This window comes from Stigmatopora nigra, chromosome 21 (genome assembly GCF_051989575.1).
Source record: "Stigmatopora nigra isolate UIUO_SnigA chromosome 21, RoL_Snig_1.1, whole genome shotgun sequence".
Classification (NCBI taxonomy): domain Eukaryota; kingdom Metazoa; phylum Chordata; class Actinopteri; order Syngnathiformes; family Syngnathidae; genus Stigmatopora; species Stigmatopora nigra.
The window spans coordinates 6,000,371-6,025,943 of NC_135528.1; the positions used below are offsets into that span (position 1 = coordinate 6,000,371).

General features: G+C 38.8%; 1 protein-coding gene across 1 annotated transcript in view; it reads left to right on the top strand.

Moving 5' to 3' along the window:
- csmd2 (CUB and Sushi multiple domains 2) overlaps positions 1–25,573 on the top strand; it is a 106,772-nt gene that overhangs the window by 118 nt on the left and 81,081 nt on the right. Inside the window, exons 2-5 of the mRNA XM_077743128.1 lie at positions 2,168–2,528; positions 3,392–3,787; positions 13,578–13,794; positions 24,298–24,410. Of these exons, the coding sequence (XP_077599254.1) occupies positions 3,601–3,787; positions 13,578–13,794; positions 24,298–24,410 (517 nt within the window). The 5' untranslated portion in view covers positions 2,168–2,528; positions 3,392–3,600. The remainder of the gene's footprint in view (positions 1–2,167; positions 2,529–3,391; positions 3,788–13,577; positions 13,795–24,297; positions 24,411–25,573) is intronic.

Sequence of the window (25,573 nt, forward strand, 5' to 3'; positions counted from 1 at the left end):
AGATATTTTTTCAGTGTTCTAAAGTCCATACTAATTGGTCTAACTACTCTATGGGGGAATCATTGGTATTTTCAGCCTAAAACTACATGGCTATGTCTATATTTTTAATATATAAGTCGCAGTACATTCGTTGAACATGCATGTTGGAGGATTCCTATACATCAGCTTTTTTTAATGAATACTTACTATAACTTTGAGCAGTGACCTTAATGTGTGTAGGTGATGTGTTAAAAGTGTTTTGTGAAGGATATGTAGTGGATTGTGGCTGACTTGTGATTGACAGGTGATCAGTTCAGGGTGACCCTGCCTCCGTCCTAATGCCGGGGAGGATAAGCTACAGCTTTTGTGCTGCCCCTGACGGAGGGTTGTATGGGAAATTGATACAAACTGAGATGCTTGTGGCGATGCTACGACAAAGAGATTAAGACAAAAATGTAAAACTTTGATCTTATCCTACATAACCTTCAATCACTACTTACTTAACATTCTTATTGATTGGCTATGCGGTCTGAAAATGTGCAAAGTTGATCATGCTCAAATTGAAATTATATCAATCTAGGGCAAGGGTGTCAGACCATTTTAGATATAATTTTTCATTTTTTTTAAATGGATTAAAATAACTGGATTAAAATCCCTGAATATTCAGTGTTTTATAGTTCTAAAACAATGTTTATTTCAGCTTTTTTTATATATTTTTTAGATTTTACAAAATTATCTTTGAACTAAAATCAGATAAATGTGATTAATAATGACAAATATTGATTTAAAAGGGTGACAATCGGGAAATTAAATATACATCTATACTTAAACAGAAAGTCGACACTCATGTTTGACTTTCCCGGACCATACAAAATGATGTGATGGGCCAGATTTGGCCCCCCAGCCGCCACTTTGACACCTATCAAATCTAGGGTGTATTGTGTCTATCAAACTAATATAAAAAAGACAAATATGGCCCATATAGTCTTATCTATTTAAAAAAAAATACTATATGTTAGAAGAGTGATACACAAACGCTGTGCTTTTACTATTGCTTAAAAAAATCATCTCTTTTGTTCTGTTATTGGCAGAAAGTCCATTTCTCTATTGAAGATAGCAACTGTTTGGGGAATTTAGCACACAGTGAGTGTAGGGATTTCAATTTTCTCCTTTGCTTAGTTGCTGGTGTCACTCCTTGGATCCATGCTGGCTAATAATAGAAATAATAGTATGCAGCATCCTATGACACCTTAACTTCACAAGTATAGTTGAACATCACATTTCAAATGATGTACTGTAGATCCACCACCTGCAGAATAGGAGGATATGGTCCTCTTCAAATAAAAACCAATGAATTATTAGTTCAAACAACTAATATCATGGTTTTATATCTCTTAAATTTAGTATAGCCAATATTTACAATGCTTTTACAGTATTTTTTCCTTGTCATTTGACATTGAATTTCTCGTTATTGCAGAACATGTGTGCCGTGCAATAAGTTTGCTTTGTTGAATCCGGTGATGTGAAAGTGTTTATGATCCCTAAGGTTGAAGGCCACTCCACATTTCATTATCCTGCACGGTGAATTGCAGAAAACTAATCATAACGGCCATATGCGAGCACTGGAAATGACATTCTGTTTCACCATTGGACGTTCCAGACTATTAAACATCAATTTCACGATTAGTGAATCAGACGTGGGGCAGCTCTATGTTGGACGGCTTTTCCAATTGGTTGACTGAATGATACATTTGTCATGGCTGCAACTGTAAGATGATGACAATCAATGATTGTTATTGATGGAAATAATTGTGTGCTGAAATAAATCCAATATTGCTGTCAAATGCACAAGAAAAAAAATGATTCCCTTAATAGTTTGGTCAATAATTGGATTTATTCCTAGTTTTAAATGTTCAATTTTAAAAAGAATACAGTAAAATTCAAGCTTAAGTATAGCCTACTTAGTTGTACTTTTATATTCGAACACTTGAGGGAGTGAGTCAATTCAACTCTTAAAGAGTCAAAAACTGACAAAATGTTTGAAACCAATGCACTAAATTGTATAAATATCGTTTCTTCTTTTACATAATTAATGCAAATATGCATTTATGTTCATTGCACAATTGCACAACGATATTAACTATGAATCCATTCTTATAAATTAAACTTTTGACTATTTTTCTTGCAGATATTTTGCTTTGGATGACCATTTTCTTTTCCTCCTGCAATTTCTTTGAGTACTACCACTAAAAATATGCATCTGTATCCTTCACCTTTGTCATATTTTGTTTGTTTGAGTTTATTTCCTGTCCGGATGGTTGTTTTTCCATTACTTTCAGCTGCTCCTTCCTTTCCCTCATGTGACCCATGTGTTTTCGAATGCCCCTACCGGTTGCTGTTGTGTTTCCCTGTTTGCATTTCTGCTAATTTATTCTGCACTTTTATTGTTTGTGCAACGTTTTATATCATTTTTCCGCCTATTATAACCTCAAATTGTGCACCAGAACTCCCCTGCCATCTGCACCACAAGCGATCCAAACATTAACAAGGTAAGTATCAATGTATTCCTCATTTTACACTGCCGTTAATTCCTATATACGTCCAATATGACTAATTTGACAGAAAAAAACCGTAATAAATCAACATGCATGCATCGATGAGCACGATTTCGCGGATCATGTGGTATAACAGTCAAATGTGCATGGAAGTTTTGAAACGATCCAGTATTTCCCCTGCAAATATCCCACAATGCATAGAGAGGAATAATGGACGAAATGTTTGTTCAACATCATCGTTTTGTTACTCTGACAAAGCATTTGTTGATATTCCAATGGGAAATCCGCGTGGATTGACACTGGGGGGCGCAGGTGGAGATGTGGAGGGGGGAGTCAGAGAGGGAGAGAGATAGGAGAGGAGAGAGAGAAGGTCTGCAGTCTGATTTTAGCGTCACACATAGTCGAGACGACGCTGTCAGGTCAGACGCCGCGTCCGACTATCCTGGGAATAACTACCGCGTTCCTCAGCATCCCGTTCTTTTGGTTCTTGAGACACCGATGCGGGCGTCCAAGAACTTTTGATTTCGTCCTTTCCGGATCACGATCTTATTCAGAGAGATCTGCTCATTTCTATAGCGATCCTAGTTTGAGGTGGATTACCATGCCTGCAAATGGTGACTGGTTGGATATTTAGATATTTGGGAGAAGCCCGAGGAAGAGGAGGAGAAAGAGGAGGAGGAGGAAGAAGAAGGTTCTGCTCCTTTTGACGTTGCTTGTGATCAGAGGAGGATAGATTGTCGTGATTTTTTTCAATTTCTTTTTTTTCAGCTTTCACTTGAAGCATATCGTTGGCTGTGTGGAAGACTAACCCCCCCTCACCTCCCCTCCCAACTCTCTGACACCCCCCCCCCCCCCAGGTGTGAAATTCACCCCCCCAGCTCCACCAGACTCTGAGGCGATCGGTGTCTGCGAGACATGCTTCAATCCAGCTGCGAGATCCGAGCCTCCTCCATGAATTGGGATTTTTCTCAGCACCGACACCGAGTGAATCCCAATTGGTTGAGCATCTGAGAACTATCAACCTCCAGCGTATAGAGACCCCCAGAGAGGAAGAGCCTTTTGGACCATGCCGCGTCAGCCCGCTTCGAGCCGGGACGGGACGACGGGACCCGATGGGAGACCGGAATGCGCAGCACGGCAGACGAGGGGCACGACCAGGATTTTGTCTGCCATGAGAGGGAGAGGAGGAGCACATCGTTGGAGTCACATCTTCTTCCTGCTCTACGTGGGGCTCGTCAGCGCATCGGTAAAGGGTGAGTCCCCCGCAGAAAAGCTGAAGTCATGCAAAATGCTGCAGCAACCCCCCCTCCTCATCTTTCCCACCACGCACACCACACAGACACACACACACACACATAAATCCAACCACCTACTACCACTCTCTGAATGCAAATGAGCAAAGACGCACAAGATAAGCAACCACATCCTTCTTGCTCTTAACATAGCTTTGTTGTGTTTTGACAAATGATAAACTGCACATTAGAAATGTTATGGATTCAAATTGCCTAATAAATGTAGGCTGAGCCTATTTTGGGAACTGTTGAATTGCAACAAGAGGTTCCCTCAGACAGGGAGAAGTGGAGCTGCAGTGGTGTTTTTTTTTTTTTTTAGAGGAGGGAACTTAGAAAGGAGTTGTGTTATCGGGATGGTTGATTGTGCCTTTTTTTCAGCTTCTTCCAAACAGCTAAGAGGACATGGACTATTCTTGGGGGAGGAAAAAAGGGCATGCAGGCTTTTAGCATCAATACCAAGAGAGGGGATGTCTTTCTTTTGAATCCTTGGCTTTTCTTAGACCCCCCTACCCCCATTAATGATTACCATTTTTTTATCCAGTTGAGCATTTAATATATTGTTTTTAAAAGCATTTTCTTTTGTTAACTTTTGAAATCCTGTTGGGTGTTTTATTAATCCAAAAGATAACCTTCCCCAATATATAATACCACTCGGATCTATATACTGGGCAGCACATTTTTTTATTTATTTTTTATCTCCCTTAGTCCAGATACGGATGAGACCACATAAGATATGATAGCATCACACTGTGTGTGACTCTTGCCCACTCAAATCTTGGGCACATAATCCACAAGTGAGTGGGAATGTGCTTCTGAGTTTCAGAAATCCTGTGCTTGAAATACACTCCCACCCACCAGATGACTGAACTTGTCACATCTAGTCCTCTTTTTTTATTCTTAAAGGTTCAGTATTCTCATCAGAGTGTTGAATCAATCAACACTGACTTGCCATGCCTCGATGGAGGTCAGTGGATGCTGCTCACTTGAGCTTTCAGGAGTCACCGGTAGTATCCCGGCACCCCCATTAAGGGGCACCAGAGCCCCATACAGAAAGGTAGCACAGGGTAACCCAAAAAAAATGAAACCTATGCCCCATGTATGGTGTCCTTTCAGTTTCAATGTGCTAAATGTTCCTGATCTGTTGGCGCTTTGATAAGCAACAGTTAGCTCGCCTCAGGTGCAAAAAAATAAGATATTCATTTGTCAAACAGTGCCTGACTTTAAAACAGCATTGTATCCCGCCTGTGCTGCGTCTCCCGAGGGTTGTCGAGATAGAGATGTGTCAAAGAGAGCTCGGAGCGATCAAAAACAACCTTCCCGAAGGACCCGTCGCTCAATAAGTGGTAATCAAGCTGAACCCTACAGAGGAAGGAACCCGAGGGCGGTCTGGCATTAAGAGAGGATGACATCTGAATAGTTGTTCTGGCTCCAGAAGTGTCTGATCACCCTACATCTCTTTTTTTTTATTCTTCATGCTGATGTGCTATGATGATAATGATGATGTTGATGGTGATGCAATCTGCAGTAATGCTTCACAAGCTAGCCTTTTTCTTTTTTAAAACTCTATATATTTATTTGCAGGCTGGTAAAGCATATTTTTTTTACCAGTGATACCAATTTGATAGTGTTGTGCAAAATCCTCACTAGTTTTATTAGGCTATTTTCCACCAAAAAGGTTAAATATAGGAATATCCCATATTTTTGTGAGTAAGTCGAGTTGATTAACTCTTTCACTGTCATTGAGGGCTATATACATCAAATACAGGGTATTTTTTTACAGCCTGTTGACTTTGCCAGTGTTCTGAGTGGGTTAGCTCATTTTCAGCACCATGGCTAGCTCTAGTCTCCCCTCAATGCGAGCAAACTGACTTTCAGGACCACGGATAGCTCCAGTCGCCAACTAAAGCCAAGCAAACAGCTGCTACTTGCCGGATCACAAGCCGAGTCTCGAAATTGGGATTTTTCCAATGTGTTCATGGCTTTGCACCCCCAATTAGGCACAGTCACACTTTAGAAGGCTATTTGACGCGATCAGATCAGATTTCTGCATCTAATTTCATACTAAATTAGGCAAATGCGAGTTTTTGAAACGAAGGGAATGTGTTAGCGGAAGTCAACTAGGTCAGACTTATTAATATGCCATACTTTTAACATTATTTTCAAGTACTTTAGCTATGAGCATGTTTTCAGATCCTATATAGACAAACTCTTATAACCATTATTTTAAATAACCCAGTATTGTCCTCCTATGACCTTTTTAATTTAGAAAATATATAATTCTTGTGCATGGGCTCCAAGAATAAAGCACTTTTGACCTAGTAGACATATTGGCCAAACACTCCCAATGCTGTCCAATGCATTTAATGCCGCCATTGCTTCATCTCACCTTTCTCCCACCTGTCCTCCCGCTTCGTTCAATCTCCAATCTGCCGCATGCTCTGTTGCCTCCCATCTCCCATCTGCTCTCTACATTCACCGCTGAGCAATACACAGAAAAGAGGGGAACTAGAAAACTGAAAATTTTGCATTTCTTCCAAGAAAAGAGTGCACTGCGGACCAACCACTATCAGGAAACCTGGAAAAAAATACCATGTCAAAATCAACAATAACTATTAAAAGGGGCCTTGTATTTATATGCATTTGGTAATTTTATTCCGCTATATAGCAAATTACCAATCTATTGTTTTCTTATCAATCATTAAGTCGACTGATTTGGTCAAACGGTGGTGTGAACTGTCAACTTATTTTATCCACAGGTGATAACATTGTTGACAAGCAGGTCATGACGTAGTGATATTTAAAAAACAAATGCCTGCTAGTGTTTCCTCGAGTCGTTCTGTTTTGTTATTCCTAATCCCACCTGCCAATGCGTCGCCCCCTCTGCCCTTTGGCGCTCTTCCTTCTCGTGCCGTCATCCCTTTCCAGATGGCCCGAGCTCCGTCGCCGCGCTTTGTCACACCAATCTCAGCAACCGCCATGACTCGAACACTCTCGGACGCTTACTAATTCATACACACACTCCCCCCCTCCAAAAAAAAAAAAAATCATAAATGCATGCATGCTGCCATTTGCTCGTAGGCGCAGGCTCATTGACTTTTACACTCAGACGGCGAATTCGGGCTTCTGAACTTAAAAATCGGATGTCCTTTTGCATTTGACTGATTTAAGTGGCACTTATTGGGCTGGAGGAAGATCACAAAAGCTTGCTTCGCCTCAGACGTTCCCCCATATTAAGCACTAAACAATGTTATATAAAATGTAATGATGTTTACAGTAAAAAAGAAAAAATAAGTGGGATAAAGTAACATAATGATTGTGCTGTGAGCATAAGATGTGTAGAAAATGAATGGGTAAATATAATGCGATATTTTTTTTCCCAATTAGACTGCTGTTTGTGTTAATCAACACGAGGTTGTACACTGATTGATTGGTGGTAGTTATTTTCATATAGTGGTCTGGATGGAAATATTAATTAACAGCAATATTGTGCTTTTAAATAAGAGTTGGACTAGACTGGCCTCTGTGTGCAATCACATTGGACTACTTAATTGAACTTTTCAACCTTGTTAGTTGCCGCGGGCAGCCACCTGACGTCGTTTGACCATTGCAACCGCTCTCTACACTTGAGAAAATTAAATCATGTGCTTAGGGTTAAAAAAAAAATCGATACGTGCCTTGTTTTGTGAAGAAAATGTTTCGGAAGAACTGGCAAAGACAATTTTGAGTTTTCTTCCCTATCTACATACAATGGTTGTCCTTGTCAGACTAGGAATTTTGTTCCTCTAAATCTTCCCGTAGATGTAGATGCCCCGACCACCGCCTTGTAAAGATGGCGAGCTCAGGGAAAGGCTTTCAATGGCTTCCTGACTTTGGCTGCTTTTATCTGACTGCAATGATCCGGGAGATTGGAGATTAGATCTTAGGGCAGGTAACTCGTCCTTGTCTTTGTCTTGTTAGTTTCCTGTGTCGTTTCTCTTTATATTCAAGATAGACACAATCTGTCTGGGCTCCTTTTTGTGGGACTGGTGCAATATCAACGCGAAAAGAGAACCTCTGCTAATGGCGGTACTTAGCGTGAATTATAGAGAGAGTGTCGTTTGGTTTTCTCTTCATTTAAGCAGCATTATTGACTGAAAAAAAGACATATTTATTCAAAAGTGATTCAAGTGTGACGCACGAATAAATACAGATGATATTCATTAAAGATGAAGATGATGTTCACAAGAAAATCTCAAACAAAAGAACAGCTCTTGTGGGCCTGTGTTGCTGATTCATTATGATGACGTACTTCTGACACACAAACGGGCCTTTCTTGGGAGACATTTCAGATGAGAATCGAAAGGTTAAAGCGTTCCACACTAATTTCAAGTGAGCTGATTGATCATTTGCTTCTCAACCAGCTCTTGGTGATGGATGAAAATAGCCTGCTGGGGCACTCATGATCTTGGCCTTTGGATGGCGGCTTCCTCTTGGGTTTAATATACAACACTTATGGGATTTCCATTCTTACTCTCTTCTTGGCTCACTTAACATACTGGAAAAGTGATTTGTGGAATATATCATGTTTTAATTCAGGTGTAGAGATGAATAGGGAATTATATTTTGCAGTTTTTATGTACGGAAAGTAGACAAAACTAAACAAAATCCTAGTTCAATAGCGAAAACCTGTGAGGATTCCCAGTTTCATGTACTGTATTTTCACGACTATAAGGCGCACCACATTGTAAGGCGCACCCTCAATGAATGACATTTTTCCATATATAAGGTGCACTGTATTATAAGGCACACTGTATTATAAGGTGCACTGTATTATAATGTGCACTGTCTATTTTGGAGAAAATTTAAGACTTAAGTGTGCCTTATAGTCGTGAAAATACGGTAATTGCTATTGACTTCCAGGTATAAAGCACTCACTACTACACAGTCACCTTTAGAGCCAGCCATTGTTGATGTTTTGGATTTAGTGTGTAAAATATTGCAGTGGGGGAGGGATATGATGGAGGATGTTGTAAACTAAGATGATATCTGCATATTTAACAGTATTGTTTCAGTTCAGGCGTTTGTGTTTTTTTTTAATATCCGACAGTGGTGGTTTTTCGTTTTTTGTATTCTGTTTTTTCCATATATAAGGCACACTGGGTTATAAGGCACACTGTCTATTCTGGAGAAAATGTAAGACTTTTAAGTGCGCCTTATAGTCGTGAACATACGGTATGTAGAATTGCCACCTTAAATAGAAGCATCATTCTAAAAATGGCAATTAATGATGAGCCAAATGAAGACTTGGTAGTAATGACTTGGACTATAAACCCTGATTGGAAAATGTTTACTGCCCCAACAAATCAATTAAGCTGTGGGGTCAGTTCTTCTATCGAGCCCACCACAATTAGACTGTGCTGTAAGAATGTTGCCCTTAAGCTTCTTCATAAGTACTAACACTCTTTAGAACCTCCATTCCATGTCCTTTTTATTATTTTTTTCAACAGTATTAGTCAAATGTGGCTCTGTCCATGACACAAGTCTCAAATATAGTGTCTAAAATACATTTTGTACTAGTTAAAAGAAAAATACACATTATGCACTAAATATTAAAGAATATTCAAAATAATGATTTATATTTTGATCATCCACATGAATTATAACGACATAGACATACAAATATGCAGTTAATTGACTTCCACTGTTAACTTAGTCGTGCGTTAGCCAGAAAAAACAAATGAAAGAAAAAAAAAGTGAGAGTGCGACATTAAGTGTTAAGGCGGACTGCAGCAATAATAAATAATTGAAAGAAGGGATTTGTTCCTGCTTTTTTTTGTGTCGTTGCTATAGCAACAACATGCATCTTCAATGAAGGGAACTATTAATGAGGCTTCTTGAACGGCACTATGCATTAAACCTGTTTGTCTCTTTTCTCTTCGTTTATTTTTCCAATAGGATTTATTATTTGATAAAAAAAGGAGGAAAAAAATACTCCCACGAGAAGCCGAGTGGAGGATCATCAAGTATAACAAGCTTTTGACTCTGAAAGGGCTATTTTTTTTTCTCCCTCTTCATCATCTTTAAGTTTTACGCGTGGGCTGCTGAGGATAAACACGGTGCTGCTCAAGTGGGATAATGAGTAGAAATAATACCTCCATTCATTCGCTGCTTCATAGAATGCATCAGTAAATTGAGAGATGGGCAACTCAGCTTGTATTGCTGGTTAAAAATGACCCTGCCGCAGGCGAGTTTCAACCCTGGTTTTTTTCCTCTTTCTTTGGGAGAATACCATTTTTTTTTATAGTAGTTTATTATATAAATACTAAAAAGCTTGTCGCAAACAACATTTAGTGTTTGCAATCCAGCTATGGGCCATATCACCCTGTTTTGCAAATTGAAATAGGAGATTGTTGGATCCAAGATGGCGGCACATACGTGTGCAGTGGCTCTTTGCTCTCTCACCAATTTCATTATACATTGATTTGTATATTGATTGAAATGCAGTAGTTTTTGGTGAAATCATAACCATGTTCTATTGTAAATTTGAATAAAATATGTCTGTGTTCACTAAATTAGCTCATAACAAAGAAGTCCTCCATCAAATCAACTCAAAGTAAGCCGTCAAAGTGTTTGAAAATGCTGCAGTTTTATCCTCATCGTGCACAAGTGCAGTACACTGGGATAATTATTGCTTTACAAGCACAAGGCCAAGTGTTGGATGTGCGCCGTGGTGGGAGTCCATGCGGCAGAAAGGTGTTCCGTCAAGTGACAAATTACGCGTCTTTATTTGGCAGCCTAATGGACAAGTCTGGTCTTAGCCAGGAGAATGTTACCTGCCTGAATGCATTGTGCCTATTAAGTTTAGTGAGGAGATAAATGGCACTTTTTGTGGGATTCCCAATTAGATCCAGTGAAGGGAACACTTATGAAGACATTTGGTGGAATTGAATGTATTTTTTTGGAGATGCATTGTGTAACTAGACAAAGTAAGCTGTACAATGGCATATGATGAGTTTTGTGGGTTGGTGACACCAATGTAAAAACTGTGTCATTTAGGACGACACCAATGTAAAAAATGCATCATTTAGGAAGAAGCACAGATACACTGGACATTTTTAGTCATATTTTCATTATTTATTGAACATTGTTTAAATAAAACAATGTCTTTAACAATGTATTCATAGACCAATGCGAGACATATTTTTAAAGGGATTCCAGATAAAGCTCATCCAGCATTTCCTCGATTTTAGACCTTCAAGAACAGTTGTCACATGTATATACTATAAAAAAATACCTTTTAATATTCAATCTCAAACATATTTTGTCTCACACGTGACTAAGGCAATTAATCCCAAAATAGTTTTGTTTGTTTTCCCATTCTAGACTCACAGTGAGCTCTTACTTGACATTGTTGTGATCTGTGTTGACTTCCATGCCCAAAACAGCTGCCATTTTCTCTCATTCCTTCACTCTCTTATATGACCTTCCAATTTCTCTCTCCGCAAAACATCTCTCTTCCCATGCCCTCTGACTTCCATGATTCCCGACACTTTTGCTTACTTCGCACCTTGGTTCTCTCTACCTCTCTCCTTCACCGTGTCCTAACATGGGTTGTAAATTCATCAAAGTGTCAGACTGCATCGCCAAGCAAACAGTGACGCTCTCTTTGCACCTACAATAAACATACATGCAAAAGCCCCAAGTGCCTCTCAGGCAAGGTCACACTTCTTCTCCCTGTGCACCTATTTGGCCACACTGGAGATGTTGAGTGCCAGCCATAACATAGCCTGCAGCGAAGAGAGACCCATACTGCGAACAATGAACTTTTGCAATTCCAAATCCCCTCTGCTGTCTTACCACACATTCCCATCGCCCCCTTAGCACCAATCGCTGAAACTGCATTTTTCTTTTCCCCCAACTTGGGAAACGATGACATTCTACCTTCAGCCAAACTTCACTTATTGGCATATTACGAGGCCCCGACTCAGGCCGCCCAGGCGCTTTTCCCTCTAAAAAAAAAAATGTACACCGAGAGGCTCGGGTGTAGGTCATCATTCCCCCGCAGCTAATTTCATAATGCACCTCAGGTGAAGTTTCAATTATTCACTCATGCCCTGAGTGCCGGTTCTGTTAATCAAAGCTTCTCGGCTTTCAAAGCGCAGCTCGCGCGAGTAGCGTTGCAATGGCGCAGTTTACATTGAACTCCACAGTATGTTATTTAGACACTAAAGCTGTCAGTGATGACAATGAACGGAGTTTCCCTGGAGCTGCCCGGGAGGGAGAATGATTGCAGTCTACTTGTACCTAAAATTATACCCGATGATTCATCTAGCCTGGTTCTATTTTGCATTAGAGCATTTGTATTAATTGAATGATTATCAAGAGGGCAAAATGGGGAAACTGTCTTAGCCAATGTTTTATTAATTAAACATATTAGTTATGTTCTTGGTGAGAGGTGAATTTGGGCAAGAAGAGGTCTCAAGTAGATCCAAATCTGAGCTTATATTCAGGACTCCAACTTTTGGATTCGGGTCTTTTGTTTTGCTGTTTGAGCCTTGCAAATCTGGCAAAAAAATGTTTCTCTATTTTTTTAAATGGGGTCATTTTCATCATCCTTGCATTTAAATAGGTGAGAACGCCACCCTTTCAAAATCACTTACTCTTAAAGCCAATACAGTGTGGCATTATTGATTCTAAAATTGTCCACTTGGCACTTCTTTCCCTACCTTTGAAATATCTTGACTCTGCTTATTTAATTTTTATCAAGCCTGTAAGTATACCTATCAACTTTTAATATCAAATATGCTGCTATAACACCAGTCTCTGGACTCCAATTATGTCTTGTCTATGGTATTTGAGTGAGAACTAATGTTTTGAATCTATAAATACTTTCCCCCTTTAAGATCAAAGGTTATTTTTTGTCATTTACACCCAAATATCCTATTGACTGTTTACGAGAGGTTGACAGCCTTGTCCGACCCTATTTGGACCTCCATCAGGCTGCTTGTATGAACAATTGATCGCTCTGATGGAAGCCCATAATGAAAGGAGCTTACTGACCTAACTGGGTGTATAATATAAGGTAGAGGTGGATGTGGAGGTTTTACGTGGATATTGGTATTGACCTGATGCTAATGGGAGGCTAGTCACCGAATTGCTGGGCCTATTTCAAAGCTTTAATGAAAAGGAGAAAGAAAAAAAAAAACAGCTGATTGATTGCTTTGGCTTTTTTTTCTGGTTAGAAATGAGAGCGGGTCAAATAAAGAAATTTATGAGTTGCCGCATGACTCTTAACAGCTTTAAACCAATAACCGAACAAAAATGGCTACTGTTAATTGCATTTCATAGTCATAAACAGGCTTTCTGAGGAAATAACCGAAACGGCGGAAGTAGGCCACTGCGCGGAACCGCCTCCTTCCCCTGGAATTGCATTTCACACAAATTAGGATTCTTTTTGGATGAGGTCAGGTGCACGTGCTATGCCTAATAAGAAGATAGCTGCATGTTCATTTCATAAGAAAGTGAAGTGTGACGCTCAGTTATTGTATTACTGAACACATTCATACAAAACACACGCACACTTATGTGGAACTACATTATGCCATTGTAAAAATGTCAATTTTGACAGTACTGTGCACGGATTTGCATATTTTTTTATGTTTTCCGACATGTACACAGACAGTCGAATGTTTGAATCCTGGCCAGGATCTTTTAATCATAACAATAATCCAACTTGTAAATTAAATGTCCTTTTTTTCCCTTCTCTTTTCAGCTCAGAACTGTAGCTACACACTACACAGTTCCAACGGGACTATAGAGAGCCCTGGCTACCCTTATGGTTACCCCAACTATGCCAACTGCACGTGGGTGATCGTAGGAGCTGAGCACAATCGGATACAGCTTGTGTTTCAAGGCTTTGCTTTGGAGGAAGACTTTGACATCCTGTCCATTTACGACGGACCCCCCAGTCCGGGGAATCTGCGGACAAGGTAATTACAATTTATATTTAACCATCAAGTGATTTTTACATGTGGTTAAAAAAGACCAACATTTGTCAGATCCACATAGGTGAAAAAACATGCTATGGATTTACACATTGAAAACATCATTACACCCACAAGTTAACAAGACCTCACTTCCATTAAGTGGATTTTATTCACATTAGTCACAATGTACGCCCACAGACATACTATTTACTGACATATTAATGGAATTTTTGGTGCATTAATGCCTGAAAAACTGGCAGTACATCATGTACTTGCATTAACTGTCATTTAGAGTCAATTTCCACTTCTGACAAGTTCAAGCTATTTTGCAATTTCAGGCTATTTCTACTCGATTTGCTAACATATTGACTAGACATTTTTTTTACAAATGAATGGCTTCATCGAAATACCTCATCATACATAGAGCAACTATTTTTGAATATATACAATACATTGATAATCAGTTCAGAAAAATGAATGCTACCCAAAAATATATGTTTTGAAGACCATAAATGTATTATTGTTGAATAAGTAGGTAGTTCAACAGTGGGTTTATCTATTTATCGTGTCATTAGGCACATGGATTTTGTCTTCCAAAACATATTTTTTTTACGTGCATGGCATTCTAGCCAACTTGAAAACTTGCAAAGAAACATAATTTGACTTTTATTCTTACAGCCATTGTCTACCAGTTGCTTTTCCTCCTGAAGTAAATCAAGTATACATTATGAAGTGCCATGTAGCAAAGTGATACTTGCATGCATATTATTTATATAAGTCCATCTTGATGGTTGCAGACAAAACACACTTAGATTGAAGTGTTCTTTTACAAAGTTTCCTGGTCATAGCTTGGTGCACATCAAATAAATAAAACAAATAGCCAAGGTTGTTTAAGAACTGACACATATATATTAATGTACTTGAAACAGCGTCACATGCACATTATTCATTTAACCTTTACACACTACCATTACACTTCAATATGAACAAAATATACAATTTGCAGAGCCTCTTGAATTTCTCATTTTCTTAAGATGCCACATGTCATTTTCTTTCCATCTCTCTTGCATCTTTTTCTCTAAATTGCCTTTCACACTGTACAATCCCCATTGTATCTTTCTCGAGTAATTAGCCTCATCTGATATTTCGGTTAATTGTACACATTTGTGTACCTGGATATTGAACACAATAGTCATTTATCAATCCCACATGGGGGAAATTCACTTGCCACTACATCATAGACAGTTATAGTAATATCCTAGAATAAATAGTATCAAAAGTAGTAGTGTACTTGTTTACAGAACAGATCAGTGATGCTGTTGTTATAGAGTTTTGAAATACTGATGGAGCAAATGACCTACTGTCACACTCCTTTCTTGCTGGCCGGGAGTCTGAGTCTGCAATTGAAGGAGATGCTTAAAGCTTTCACAGTCCCACCGAGAGGGTGAGAGGGCCATGATGGATGTGAGCTTTTGCCAACACCCTCCTGTCCTCATCTAGTTCCTCCGTGGGGTCCAGGACAGAAGTGGTCTGTTTGCAAACTGTCCTCAATCCATATTGTTTAGCCCTACCTTATTTGAAAGTACTCTTTCTCAGGGGTCTTGTACCTTCTAAAATGTCATAGAAAGACTATAAACTACTAAACTGGCTCTCTCTTAGATGGGAGAACTGCATTTCATAGTGGTCCTCCACTAATGAAAACACCAGTGTGATAAATCTATCACGATCAAGCTAAAACGCTTGTCGCTAAATAGTCGAGGTCTCCGATACCTTTTATTAGTCACCTCAACTACAACATCCAACATAGAGGTCTTGTCCCTGTGACACATTCCCACCCACCGTGACCCCTATGTCTGGCATCATAGCGGAGACAATGACTCACATTTGACATGTTTTTTTCTACATAATTGCTCATATGACCCCGCAATACTAGTCGCTTAGAGCTGATGTGCTAAAACGTCTGCTGCGTTGCCCTCTTCAGAATGTGAGATATGAATGTTTGCATTTTTTTGTTTAGTTTTTTGTTTTTTTCCATGTTCCCTAGTGTGGCTTTTATCCTGCAGCAACACTGTTGCAGCGTGAGTCACAGTCCGACTTCGGATAAACATACTGCCCATAAAATGAGGCATTCCGCTACAGAAGCACTTCATCTAACCGCGCCTCAAAACAATGGTGTTAAAGTAAAAACGATTAAAAGGCAAAGGAAACATAGCCAGCAGTTACACATTTTCTTTGATACATTAACTTAACTGTTGCACCTCCAGGTATGTACCTATTCCTGCCCACTTATTATGGCCTTTACACAAATAATCTTTAAATAACATGACTACCGTGTGCTTCTAAAAAAGTACTTCTACTATTATTCATGTTCCATAAAAAAAACTACTGAGGTAAATAATGTTCTGAGTTGTATTAAAACATAATCTAACAACTGCACACATGTTTATTTGCACATAATATCTTTTAAATGCGACCCAATCATTTTTTTAATCTCAATTTAGTTAAAATTACAATCTGATCTTAATATATATTTTTACTTGTATTAATTAAGCCCTTGTACTGAAATAAAGTAGTTATGCAATAAAAGCTAGATGATTATTTTCCAAAATGCATGTGATATGTGAAATTAGTCAATATAATAAAATACTATTGTGCAATTTCCTAATGAAATACAAAGTAAATTCAATACTGCAGAAGCTTCACCATTAATGAGAAAATGGTGATTATAACCCAATCACCAAAGAAGTAGGAATAACATTTCAACTAGGGAATATGACTGTATATGTTTCTAAATTCAGTTCATAATGCCACCCTGCACATGTAGTGTGTCAGTCAATGATGCAAGCTTATAAATAGCACACATCGATGGGTCAGGGTGAAGTAGTGGGGGTGACGTCGTCTACCTAAAGGACTCGCCCGAGCTATAATTCTACTTCGGCGAAGGCCTCGGCCATTAATCTCTCACGGCATACACTTTGGAAAATGGCCTCCGTATGTAAACACTGAGATGCGCATTTGCTGAGCGTGTTTTTTCAAGTGCTTCCTCCCTTTGTGTGTCTTTACGCTGTATGGGCACACGTCCAAATAGATAGAAATCCGACGTTTAAAATGTTTAACTCAGGCCACCTTTTAATAATAGTGAAGAGATTGGATTGCTCGTTTTATCATCTCAAAAAACTGAAATGATGCTGAGATTTATGGCTGTCAACTGACATGTTAGGTATAATTACCAGGCTTGTATTGATGGTATAATCAACTAGATGACTGGAAGTTTTGACATATCTTCTGATGAAGTGTCTTGGCAGAATGCTCTTTAACTGAAAAGAAGTTCAATAGTGTATAGTAGAGTGTATTTTTAGGATTTGTTTCTATAATCATATCAGATCTCACTTTGGGAGTAATTTGATATAAATATTTGATCCAATGAGGTACCTAAGTACTTTACTGAACTAAAAAGCATTGCTTGGACTTTAACATATTATCATGTCACCAATGAGTGAGTGGAGAACTTCTTTGTTTATTATGTTGGACTTAATTTGCGACTTCCAATTTCTTTTAGACGCTGGTTATAGCCTTGCAATTAGTGATCCAGACACCTTGTGAAATGTGATAATGGCGCGTTCAATACAGCCACTATCTTAATTGTGTCCAAAGAATATGGCTGGAATTTATTCAAGACATGTTTGTCCTGGCCAAGGTCACCATTGAACTATTTTATATTCTCTTGTAAAACATGCACATATTGTGAATAATTCGACAACAAATAACGCAGTGGTCTATGAACAATTGGGAAAACACTGCGTGAGGAGCATGATGCCTAAATTAGATCCGATAATGTTGACTGAGCCACAAATGAGTCATTTTGTAGTGATGGAAACCACTTGCCACGCAAGTGCACGTTAAAAGTATTTGTAACGATCTGCTTTTTTGGCTTGAATGCAACTCATGATGAGAACATTATTCTTTTGAATGTGAGCTGGCTTGACTTCCAATTCTTATCCTCTCCTCACCTTTCCATCATTGTTATTTTGACTTTATTCCGTTTTTGTATTGCTGCTGTTTGATCAGCTATTCAGCTGGAACTAAAGAGCTTTGCTGCCCTAAAAAGTAAATAGCATGGCTTTGGCATTCCATCGGTCACTGTGTACCTGTTATCCCTCTGAGATAATCAGATTTAATGCCTAACCTTGTTTAGAGTCGATTAATGACAGCCTTCTGTGAAGTGGAACTGAACATGGCCGTGTGTGGGATCCTAATGTTGGATTTTGGCTTTATCTGACTTGGGTTATCACATTCATCAGTACATTTTTACTGAAGTTGTACTTTAAGGCATACATTGTTGGCCTGTTGCCTGATTTGTTCTAAAACAGGAAGGTCGGGGGTGAGAAATATTTATTTATTATTATTATTTTTTTTGGTTTGCTTACGTTTAGTCAATGGCTTGTTAGGATATCTTAAATGAGACAAGATTTTTTTTCTGAAAACAAGTCTGCAACATGTTGACACCGTTTTGTTTCTCTTTTTTTAAAAGCATTCTGACACTTTTGCTCGTTGTTTTTGAGTCAAATATGCAAACCCAACTTTGGCAATTTTCTAGCATTCTACCCCGTGTTGTGTTCTTCATTTGGAGTGCTGTTTTTCTTTCTATTCTCTTGATGATTCATCATGTCTCCTTCGCTTTACCGACACACTGATTGACACCGGGGGCAATGTCGAATAATTGGACGGCACATTTCTCTGGGCAAGCATCTCCATCATAAGCTTTGACGCTTACCTGCTGATGTGAGTCATGCGACATTCAATCAATCTTATTTCCCCCTTAATTAAAAATTCCCCTAGAGGATTGTTGCAAGGTGATCGCAGTAGAAGACCCACTCCGGACATACAAGTGTCATTTCATCTCATTTGACAGCCTCTATTTGTTTGTTACGTGATTCATCGACACTTCTTCGCAAGGGCAGACACGATCCCATGCAATCATCTGTGCATATTTTCACTTTTTCACATATTTATCCCATTTCTTTTTTGTATGATGTTTTGATGCATCATTTCAAGGCTTACAAGTATTCATTTTCCACATATTATGGCTGAAGTACTCACTAAAATACGACCAAGTTCTTTATACGTGGTGACACACTCCAACTTTATAGATACATACTAATTGGCAAGGACCCGAGGTCATTGGTAGTCCGTTCTGGGAAAGATGTTGCCTCCGATTTGCTTGGAATTATCTGTCCCTCCCAGGCCGTAATGCAGATAAAATTGATTTATTCCGGGTTGGAATTGTGGCTATTATTAATATTACATAAAGCCGTATAAATCCAGGCATCTCTTAAAGACTTTACACCCCAATAACGCTGATAAGGCGCTTGACCTTTTTCAGCTCAAATGTGCTGAGCATTGCCAACAATCGGCATTATTTCACTACTCTGGGCCAAAATGATTGTACAACAGAGGACGGCTCATTTTTAAATGCTCTTCTAGAGACGATTGTGATCATTGATCCTCGCGGTCGTTTGCCCAAAGCCTTTTGTAGACCCTTTATGAAGAAAAGCGGGTATGTTTGAGAATGTGAACCCGTCTTAATTTGTAACAGGACGTTTGGTCGCCAGACATTTGGTCAAACAGTCTTTTGGTCGCCGGTCAAATGTACTTAGATATTAAACAATACTTTGATATTAAACTCTCTCTCTCTCTCTTATATGTTAAATAAACTATATTTCTTAGATGTTCAACTTTCTCTCTTAGATGTTAAACTCTCTCTCTTAGACATTGAACTCTCTATCATGAATATAATTTTGAGAGCTGGTTTCAACAGTAAACTATCTGTCACCATTTGACCGATGACCAAAAGACCGGCAACCAAACGTTTGACCACTGTCTTAATTAATAATGTAACTTAAACCTGTATCATTTGCTGAATGATTTTTCCTTAAAAGCAAGTATAACAGCGAACAAAAGCAGCTGGCATCACAGCCATGCGTCATCCCACTAACAGAGTTCGCTTCCCCCCCGAGGGGACGCCACTCGTCGCTCAGTCACTGACCAGCTGATGCTTCCCGGAGTGTGTGATTTTTTTTTTTCTTTCTCTACTCTGTTTCTGGACATTTCTCTTTCTTCTAAACGACAGTTGAATGTGAATTAAAATTTAAGACACAGCCTAACTTAGTAGGAGGAATAAATATGAGCACCGCACATTCAAAACGCCGACTTTAATTCCCAAGAATTACGATGCGACGAAGGAAGACATCTAATTAAAGACTCAGTGAAGAAGTTATCTTCGGTGAAGCTTTGCCATTTGCGTGCAGTCATCCCGAACTCCTCCACTCTTTCCTACGCATGCATGAGTCCATTAATTCAGCCACTGATGACTTTAACAATTCTGCTGAGTAAATGACAAACACTCGCTAGCGTGTTGCCGCATAAATGAGGAATGCAGACGACATTTTTTTTTTCTTGCCCTATAGCTGTAAACACTTCTTTGTTGGTAAAACAAACATGCTCTCATTTCGCAGCTCGTTTCGCCGTGGTTCACATTTTCCGCCATGATATTTTATTTCTCGACGTAAAGGCCCCTCACGCCCTTGTCACTGTGGAGAAAGTGGTTCATTAATGATTTTGCCGCGGTCGGTCTCTCGGTGGGCGCTCACTGCGGGTGATTATCTCACCATCAACGCTCCGCATCAGTGACATGGGAGGAACTCACTCTGAAACCGTCTTGTGGGAGTGGGGGTATTGACAAAAACATTTTTAATAGGAAGAATAAAGGTAGCCCAATCTTCTTTTTAGTATCATTTAAAACATTGATGCATTAAGGCAAGGGTGTCAAACTTGGGTTGTTCACACGCCGCATTAACATCAACGCCATTTCATGTGGGCTGGAACATTTTAGATATCATATTTATATATTTTTGTAATTGAATTAAAAGCCCTGAATAGTCCATTTTTCATAGATCTAAAACAATATTTATTTAAAGTTGTTTTTCTTAGTAATGGAAAATGTCTTAATTTTTTTTTTTCATTTCAATTGAAAACACAATCAATGTTTTAATTATGTTCAATATTTAATTGGAATTTAATGTAATGTACATCTATAATCATTTTAATTTGATCCTAAATCAGAAAGTCAGCTTTCATGATTTTCCTTTCTCGGGCCGTACAAAATGATATGTTGGGCCAAACGTGGCCCCCGGGCCGCCACTTTGACACCTGTGCATTAAGAGATAGGTAGGGAGCCGCCATCTTTTCTTCAAGCTGTGATAAATTCAATTCTGAAGGATTTTGGAGTGCCACAATATGAAGGAATTAACTTATTTTAGACCCTGCAGGACCATGAATGATTATTTTTGACATATTGGATTAACTTAAAGATTCAATGGAAATATTTTGAGCATTCATCCCAGGGACTACATCAAAGATCTCAGCCTGGGGCAAATCCACTTGATACTTTCCAGTTGCCCTGACGTGGAAGGATAAGAAGGACCGATAGAAAGCCGGTCTAATTGGGAGGGGATTTCTTTCTTTTTTTGTGAGAAACTGTTGGGCAAATTAAGTTTACCCTCCAAGAACTCCAGTCACACTTAAACTTGTGATGAGTCACACACAAAATGCACTCAAGCTGAACTTCATCTTTTAAAACTTCTGATGTCTTTTTTTTTTGCATACATCATGGTTTTAAAAATAACAACGAATAGCATTTACATGGACTCCAATCCATTTTCTGGGGGTGGATTTGTTTATGTATGCACATATAAGTCCATGGAATTAAATTTGGTCTTTTTTAACAGTCCTGAAGTCATTAAGCACCCCCTGAGAAGAAAGTTTCACTTCATTGGCTGAAAAATACACTTTAGAGTGAGAATTTGAGTTTGACTTTGCTCATATGATTATTAAATGAACAAATTGGCTATATTCTTATCTCTGGTTGGGGGTCAGGAACAGACAATTTGATCTTGACTTTGATGCGTTTTTTTCTTTGGATCTACCATGCTCTGTATCATCCCACACTTATCCTGCAGTGTGTTACTGAACCAAGATGGCTGCCGTCCAATTCAATTTGTGGTCAGCGATGGGCTTTTCTGCTTAAACGTGTGCCATTATTCAGCTACTATAGCTCATTGTGAGGGGTAGAAATATGTATCTTGTTTCATACTCATGCTGATCCAATTTGTGTTGTGCACTTTTTCCTTAAATAAGTAAAAATGCAGATATGTTTTTTTTCATTATTCAGAACCCTTAATAGTAATATTTGACTTTTAAGTCCCTTTGATTAGTCTGTATGATTATTAGTACTGACAAAAATCTCATTTCTGATTTTTTGTCCATAGAAGAATATATAATAATAATAAAACATAATCAGACCAGCTTTTAGTTATACTGCATTAAGAATGCCTATTTTTGGTCTTGACTAATTCCTGCTGTCACATTACATGGTCATAATTCCACTTTATTTACTGTATGATTAAACCACTTCTATTCACCCTAAAATAGATCCAAATACTATAACAACTCTTACAATTGATATGGATTTGATGTCTACAAATGTGCATGTCGCCATATGTGACAATAAAATGGTAACATTGTATTACAGATGCTATTTTCAGACTGAGACATTAAACGTGAATATATTATAGACGAAACATGTGGTAAAGTGTATGTGTATGTTTGGGATGATGAGTCCACCTGTCATGCAAAGGTGAGTGCTTTAGGGTGAAAGGCTAAGAATGATGTCCCCCCCACTGTTATTTATGACAACGGCGCTGGATGACTGTGTTGGAAAATGAGATTTGCCTTCCCGTGGAGAGGCCTGGGATGGATTGCCTATGATGGGATGGATTGCCTACGATGGGGCCCAGTTGCTTTGGTTGAGCTCGCTCACTCGCGCTCCTCCCTGAATCAAGTGCGTTCGCATTTCGACCTTGCCAATGAATTTATAAACGCCGCTCAGAAAAAAAAACAGCCCCCTCCTCATTTGGGGACCATCTGTGGAATGAAGGGATATCATTATATCACTTGAATGTGTTGTCTTTTGTATTTATATTCTTAGACTAGAACCAGGCTTTAAAGTATGAAATAATTATAGCTACATCATACTTATCATCATCCACAGTCAAACCTGAAAAGATGATTTGTTCACCAAGGCAGGGAACATTATTGGTAAAAGCAGGTAAATTGGCCTCTCAAGGCAATGTACACTAATTAAAAGTAATTATTGAAATATCATATTCAATTTATGTGTCGTCGATGGCACACTGTGGACTTTTTGCACAACAAAGCAATATGAAATGCAATAAAAGCCTAAGAAATTCGTAAATGACTCGTAAATGTTGGATATTTATTCCAGGATGTCAAGCGAAATAAATATAATAATATGAGCTAGACACACAACATGATATTAATATCAAAATTAAACTGGCATTGCAGATGTCTTGCTACTTCACATATTGACTTAATATTTCTAAATCTCCTTTGCAACTAAATTTCTATAAATTAAACTAATTGTAGTATGTATTGATTTTTATTTGTTATGACCATAATGTGTTGTTAGTGTCTTATTTTTCTTTTAGAAAGTTAGGGCATAAGTATATATTTTTTACATACAGACATAAAACATATGTTCCAATGTTAAACCCAAATTTGGGTCTCACGTTTCTGTGTAAGTTGTGAATAGATGTATGCTTAAATTGTTATTTGTTTATGCTGTATGTGCATTAACAATTAAGGTTGATCAGCCTTTTCAACCACATCAGCTCGGATCATTTCCAGCTCAATCACGAAACTAATGAGAACACATTATGGCAAATGGAAAGAGCGCTATATAAATCACCATTGCGGAATTAGTTGGCTCATGAGACTTGATATGTTGGGTTTTTTTTTTTTTTTTTTTTGATTTAAAGACACCTTCACCAAAAAGTCCCCATTTTCCATTCCCATTTCTAAATTCCCAAAATATGTCCATGTCCTTACTTACCCTCATCCAAGTAGTTTAGCAACTTTCCCATTTGGATCCTCGCAAATGTCCCCCCGCCTTATGTGGAGATGTCCCTAATGTCACACGCATATTTAGCATTTTCCCAATCACGTTCTGGTGGAGGAGAGCCAGGATTGCCTGGCAAACATCGATTTACTGCACACGCAGTCGGGCTCCTCTCCCTTAAATAGCAAACATATTTTCTGTTCCGGCTAACTCACACATTTAAAAATGCTCTGCATGGTTATTAGGGATGTTTGTTGACTCAGGACCTGGCACTTTAATGTTTTTCTACTCAACTGTTTGTTCATTCTTACACGCTGTCTGATTCACTTCACGATCACAGTCCTTCAGTCTGTACTGATGGGAACAAATCTATCTTTCGTCTCCAAGAGTCGTTATTTGAAACGGCTCTTCCATCTCAAAGAGTCGTTATTTGAAACGGCTCCTCTATGATTGAGGAAAACATGGCTTTAAATATTTCATGAAATATACATTGTCGATTCTTTGCGTCTGATTGTTTTTGAATTTTTCAGGTTAACCGGATTCCAACTGCCGCCGCCCATCGTTAGCACGGGCTCCAGACTGACTTTGTGGCTTCTATCTGACTACGCAGTGAGTGGCCAGGGATTTAAAGCATCCTATGAAGGTAAGATACCTTCATTGCTTCCCATTAGAACATAAAATGATGGTATATATCATCCAGGTGACCGCTTTAAAGAGATGGTGCTAAAAAGGAGAGAAAATAGTCTCTCCAAGGGCGGAAAAAGGCTCGTTACCTGAGCTTGTTGAGGGAGACATTAAAAAAAAAGAGATGTCCTCCATGCAAGCTATTTTTTTTTTCGGGGAACCAACGTGATTAACGCAGTAATCTGCAACCACTACCTACGCTGTTGCACAGTTTCCCTTGAAAACTACTCCATCCAGCCAGAGCGGGGTGTGAGCATTCAAGATGGTGACGTACGGATGCTTTATAACCCGCACTTTAATGATATTAATGAATGCACTCCTCAGGCCTGTACGCTTCGAACGGCGAAGCCAGGGAGAGAATAAATGGGAAGACGAGTGAATCGACTAATTAGGCTAATTACCTGACAGAGGCATTGTCAGTCTTTTGGCGGTACCAGGAATATTGAGATTTGGTTCATTGGAGCAACGTCAAGCCCTCCCCGGGGCAGGTTTTAAGACCACATTGTGGGGCCATGTGAAAGTGAGGAAGGAAAGACAATGTTTACTCAGCTGCTTTTTTTTTCTTGTCATAGACAAATACTCAAACTAGAAAGGTGCGTTTTACTTAGCTGGAATGGGATGACCAGCACTTGAAGATGTTCCACATATGATCACTCGCCTTCCAACCAAGACGTTTGATAAGAAAATGGCGCCCGGTGGAACGTCTCTCTCGATCGATGGCGTTTGTGGCGTGACGTCTTCGCCTAGCTGAGCTTTTAGAGTACTCCAAACGGAACGAGTTGGTCAAAATAGAGAGTTTTTTTTGGGATTTTTTCTTTAGCATGTTCTTTCCTCAATGGATAATATATAGCACATCCATCTATATCAAAATGGGTCATTTCATTCTTTGCGAGGAACCCTAAGTGGATGATTTATTTTGACAGGCAACACTATGTCACTAGACTTGATGCTGTCAAATGTCTTTGTTTGCATGGATATTTTTATGTTTTTGTGGTAGAATATAACCTTGAAATACACCTCCCTGATAATAATAATAATAATAGTGTTGTCTCGGGGGACTTCTAGCTGTGCGGTGTACATTATACTTGTAAATATAGTGAGTAATATGGAATTTGTGTATAA